The sequence below is a fragment of the Lathyrus oleraceus genome, chromosome 6 (genome assembly GCF_024323335.1).
Source record: "Lathyrus oleraceus cultivar Zhongwan6 chromosome 6, CAAS_Psat_ZW6_1.0, whole genome shotgun sequence".
NCBI classification, from domain to species: domain Eukaryota; kingdom Viridiplantae; phylum Streptophyta; class Magnoliopsida; order Fabales; family Fabaceae; genus Lathyrus; species Lathyrus oleraceus.
This window is the reverse complement of record NC_066584.1, coordinates 430,159,098-430,164,906: the sequence shown is the minus strand read 5'-3', so window position 1 is coordinate 430,164,906 and position 5,809 is coordinate 430,159,098. Positions and strand designations below refer to the sequence as shown.

The 5,809-nt window shown below is 32.6% G+C and overlaps 1 protein-coding gene across 1 annotated transcript; it reads right to left on the bottom strand.

Moving 5' to 3' along the window:
• Nucleotides 1-693: 693 nt before the first annotated feature.
• On the bottom strand, nucleotides 694-2,015 carry LOC127090998 (60S ribosomal protein L36-3). The gene is made up of 4 exons (XM_051029490.1): nucleotides 1,851-2,015; nucleotides 1,604-1,710; nucleotides 1,032-1,231; nucleotides 694-929 (listed from the first exon to the last, which is right to left on the bottom strand). Exons 2-4 carry the CDS (start codon nucleotides 1,703-1,705, stop codon nucleotides 899-901), a joined length of 333 nt encoding a protein of 110 aa, XP_050885447.1. The 5' UTR covers nucleotides 1,706-1,710; nucleotides 1,851-2,015; the 3' UTR covers nucleotides 694-898.
• Nucleotides 2,016-5,809: the final 3,794 nt, after the last annotated feature.

Here is a 5,809-nt window from a genome sequence, read left to right as displayed (position 1 = left end):
TACAAAAAAAAATCAGACTTTTGCATACACATGTTAATAGAAAACCCCAAAAATTCAGACTTTTGCGTACACATGCTAATAGAAAACCCTACATACAGGTTTCAACAACCTCCCCAATTTATTTGAATACAAACATCGAAATTATAAATGTAAGAAAATGTTGAATTTATGCTACATCAACCTATATATGTACGGCATTAAATAATTATACTGGAGTTCCAAAATTGCTGGTTAATATAAAATATAATGAAAAATATGGACTAGCTTTGCTATTATGAAAATATAGATCAAATGATAAAAGTGATCTACTCATTTTTAAAGTAGAGTACAGTGAAGTACAAATTTAAAAGTAAGCTCTTCGAGATTAGTTCTACCATACACTTGCTCTTGATAAGTCCAATTAATGTAAAACAACAATAAATTTAGTGAAAACCTGAAATATTAAAGGGCAAATGTGTTGAAAAGTCTACTGCGATAGTGTGTAGTGTGCATATTCACTTATAGATTGTTTCTTAAAAGAATTAGATAATTATTGTTTAAAAAATGTTACATTTATTTTACTTAACCTTCAAATATAAAAATAAGAAACTATAATTTCATCTGTCACTCAATTAAACTAAGTTCAATTGCTTCATTCATACATAAAATTAATTTGAAAACATGGATATCCAAAGGTAACAGAACTTCATAATGTAAAGCCATAAAAATAATCTTATATCTAATGATACACAGAAGACACAAGATTATACCAAGTTCAATTGCAAAAATGATTAACTCATATGTCTCGGTAAAACAAAGAACAATCCTTCTAACCATAAAAACTTGAGAAAATTGAAGTAAATTAAAACAAAATACATAGTCTCCCATAAAGTGAAACCATAACAAAAGTAAACAAGACTTATTTCTTCTTATCACCAGCTCCACCAGCCCTGCACAATGAAAATAGCTTAATAAGCACAAATCATCACCAACCAGAACACAATTCAGGAATGATTAGCAACATAAATTAAACATAAGAAACTAGAACAAACCTCATCTTCCTTAGAACATTAGACATCTCCTCTCTCTTCTTCTTGGCACGCTTGTGGGTTCCGAGCTTCCTCTTGGCAACTTTCAATGCCCTCTTGTCCTTCCCAACCTTGAGCAACTCAGTGATACGCTTCTCATAGGGTGCAAATCCAGCTACCTCCCTGATTAGGTTCCTCACAAAGTGCACTCTCTTACTTGTTTTCTGATGGAAACAATAATTACATTAGTTTCACATACATTTACAAATGAAGAACAACATCAACAAATCAATTATAGATTGTTACTAGTTTGCAACTCTAACATTAACAAAAATCTGATAAACTGGAAACGAAAACAAAAAATGGATAATTTTTATCACTTCAAAATTTTAAAACAAACATAAAATAGATCAATGGTGCACAAAAAATTCAAAATTCATAAAACAATAAATTAGGTTTAACTATAAAAACAACTATTACAGATGGCAAAATACAATCACTATACTAGTTGATATTATGATTCTAATAAAACAATTAACAATCTAAATAAGTGGAATCGTGAAACTTAAAAAACGAATCGCAGAAAAAAAACTCACCCCCTTGCGAGCTGAGGGACGTGGAGCCAATTCCTTCTTGGTGACGATGTGACCCTTGTTCAATCCAACGAAAAGACCCGTACTGGGTTGTTTTGGAGCCATCTCTCCTGTAACCAATTCAAAAAAAAACACTTAAGAATTGTTGAATCATTTTAATACGTAATAAGATCTATGAGAAATGATCAAGACGATACAAAAGATTGAGATCGACGAAGAAATGGAATAAGAAGAAGGGAAAATCGTTTACCTCTCGCGCCGGCGATTTCCAAAACCCTAACACCAGTGTGTGATGCTAAAGAGAAGAAACAATACTAGGGTTCTTCAACAGACTGCTTCCGGTTTTTATAGCAAATAATTAAGTCGGGTTGTGGATTCGTTAGCGGATGGGCCAGCATCGGCCCATAAAAAAATCTCTTTTGTGTTTAAGAAAATGAGTAGGAACATTTATCCTTTTTTAGATAAAAAAAAATCGAGTTTTAAAAATAAGGATTTAATGTATTTATTTAATTATATTTTTATGTTAATTATTGGAAAAATTTACAAATATTTATTTAATATGATTTGAATGAATGTATCTTTAAAAAATTATATTTATAGTTGTATAAAAATAATTTTTTTACATAAATGTGATACAATAGATTTTTATTCAACGACAAATGTATCTAGTCATTTACGGTCAAAAATATGTATGTTAGTTTGGTCAAGATATATGAAAACAATGAGTGTGGTTGGAAGAGAAATTGGAAAATGGAAGTCAAAGATTAAGTTAGAAGTTTCATGAGGTTGCTCAAACATGATAGATTATTTATCATCGTTAACAAAAATCTGAAATGATTATGAGGAGTTGATTGTAAGCTGTGTAGTGGTGTTAGGGAAACAACTTTGCATGCTTTAAGGGATTGTCTAAGAGAAATGCTTTTTGGAGGGATAAAGTTCCTGGAAGAATCAAATTGGAGTTCTTTTTTATGAATATGAATGTTTGGATTGAGTTGAATTTGAGAGAAAACAGTAGTTGGATTAGCTTCAGGGCGGTTGGTTGTCATGGTTTATGGTATTAGCGCAACATGGATATGTTGATATGAATTACCACAGACCATCGTTTTGGGGATCTATGTTCAAAGAATGGTGGATGAATATGGGTAAGCTATGAAGAATAATGTTGTGTATGCTCGTGTCGATAAGGCAGTGGTTATGATTGGATGGAAACCTTCATAAGAAAATTGGGTCAAGCTTAATACTGATTGAGCTTGCATGGTGTGAAGAATGTCAGGTTGTGGAGGTATCATATGTGATATACAAGGTGCTTGCAAGGGTGATTTTTAAAAATATATTGGGGAATGTAGTGTCGCTATAGCGGAATTATGGGGAATATTTGATAGGATACACCTCACGAGTATAGTTGAGTATTGATTCCTTGATTATTGTTAGAATGCTTGAATTGGGAAAAGCTTCAGTTATGGAGGGAGGTTCGATGTTTAATCGGATTTTACATCTTATGGAAATGCATGATAAAGTGAAAGTTATTCATTATTATTATAGGGAAGCGAACACGTGTGCGGAAGCGTTAGCAAAAGTTGGTGTTGAGCCTGTAGTAATTTTAGAATTCCGAGTTTATTTTCTAGGTTTCATTAGAGAATTTGTTGTTTTAAATGGTTCAGGATCTTCTGCCCCAAGATTGGTTTCGTTGTAATCTTTTCTTTCTTTTGGGCCTTAGCCCTCTTTAATACCAAAAAAAATGGTTTGGATTATGAGTGTAATGGGTCGGTTTTGTTTAACTTTTTTTTTGGAGATAATATGATTGACAGTAAATTATACCAACTCAAAAATAGTTCGAGACCTAATTTGATAATTAACTTATTGAACTTAATTCATTAACCAACTTATCTAATTTTAGTTTTATATAAAATAAAGTTATTTGAGGAGTACGAATAAAGACGCTCGATATAATGTCGAACACGGTGCAAATATTCAGTCATATTTTAAGTTATATGTTTCAGTTTAAAATGAAACGATCACCATTTTAAAAATGACCGAAGTGAGGGAGCATAACACTTAGGTTATGTCTGGATATTATAAAATTAATGGAGCTAAATGGAGCAGGTCAAAGTGGAATGTAGTGGAACGAAGCGAGTGAAATAAAAATTTCATTCAATTGTTTAGGTATTTTATAAGGGTATAAAGCAATATTGTTAGTTCGTCCAAATTAGATAGTACAAAAAATGATTGAAAGTTATGGAATGCATTTCATCTGGTTCCATTCTATTCCATCATTTTTTAATTAATTTAAACAATGGAATATAAATTTATACTATTTCATTCCATTCCATGTATACAAACATACCCGTCATGGGTGAATCCACCCATGGATCAGTTAGGGAGACTTTTAAGTAATAGACCATGTTCAAATTCGAGTTAATGCATAACCCACTAAATCTATGCAATCTGAGCCCAGTAGTGAAGAGACTGTTTAAAAGGTTTGCTTTCCATACAGGCACAAGAGAGAAATTTTGCACACCCCTTACAAACTGTTGATAACAAAGTCATGTGATTTATTGACAATTGGCCTCTAAGACAAGTGTCCCTTAAATAAGTTATAGTACCTAAAATTCCACGGGCCTACTATAAAAGCTAAAAGGAATATCCATATCATATACACACAATTCTAACCTAAAAAATCTAACACTTATGGTTGTCACTGACTTTAGCGGCATAATGTTTGCATGTACACCCTCTTCACCATACATAGTATAAGACTTTACTAAGATTCATTGTTATATATTCATTTAACAACAACCAGTGGTGAGGAATGCTTGTTCCTAGATTGTTTGGTGTCGTATATGTGAAACATATTTTAACCTTCCAACTCAATTTCTTTAATGGCGAATTTCAATAATGTGTAGGTCAAAGAATAATTATAAGGGAAACATTAGTGGTTTCTTGAACAGTCTCTTGTAAAAAAATCCAGGGGAGAAAAAATAGATCCAAAAACACCACAATCGTGCGAGATGATCGAGGAAGAAAAGGAAAACAAGAAATAATGTTCTTCTTGAAACTCACATTCACTACTCAATAGTTGGATGTTCAAGTGGTGGAATGATCCCCATATTGTATCTTGCATCAAGTAAAAACTTTGTATGTCTTAAGAAGATTTACCCATCAACGCCTTGATGAAGTACAAACCGACTAATCACGGGTGATTAAGAAGCATGTTTGTCATCCCTGGTGATTTCCTAACTCGAACATACAATATGTTATTCCCTCAAAATAAAACAAAGGGAAGTCACCATATCAAGAATTGAATCGAAACGAAAAAAACAAAAAGAAAAACACCTCATTTATCCTTCTACAATGAGGAAATTATGAATAAAGTGACAATATAGAACAACCCACCATGTCTATTTGTTGGTAAGAGCCACGACAATCAAATTTCATGCTTGTCGTGTGTTTATTGATTAGGAAAGACACCTACCATTTGCCCAACATAGATAAATCAGTTGATAACTTAGTTGGATTCAAACCATTATTATTTATAGATGCATATTGAAGGAACAATCAGATGCCAATGGATCATAATAGCAATGTTAAGACAATGTTCTTTATCGACGAAGGAAATTTATGTTATAAAATGATTACGTCTAAAAAATGTAAGAGCAACATATCAAAGAATGTTGAATAGAGTCTTTAAGGACCATATCAAAGAATGTTGAATAGAGTCTTTAAGGACCATATCAATGACATGTTAAAGGTATACATTGATGACATGATAGTGAAATTTATCTGCAAAATCAACTATGCAACTCACTTAGTGGTTGCCTTCGAGGAAGTTGAGAAATACAACATGTGTTTAAACCCCAAAAAGTGCATATTCATAGTAGATATGGGGAAGTTCTTAGGCTAATACCTCATAAAGGGAAGGGTAGAGGTCAATCCTAACAAGTGCAAGTGTCATACGGTGAACTGACTTTGTGTGTTTTTGCTTTGGAAAGCAAATGTCGCGGATAGCAATAGTCGCCACCGACTTTTCTTTTATCCAATAAGGAAAGGTGGAAAAGAACAGGAAAGACCTTAATTAGATTTTGGGTTCGGGAGGTACATTATACAAAGGGAAGGTGTTAGCACCCTTTGTATCCATGGTTATCCATGGGCTCTTAATTGCTTGATCACTTATGTTTTTTTCTTGTCTGAAAAAGGTGTTCGTGAACTGTT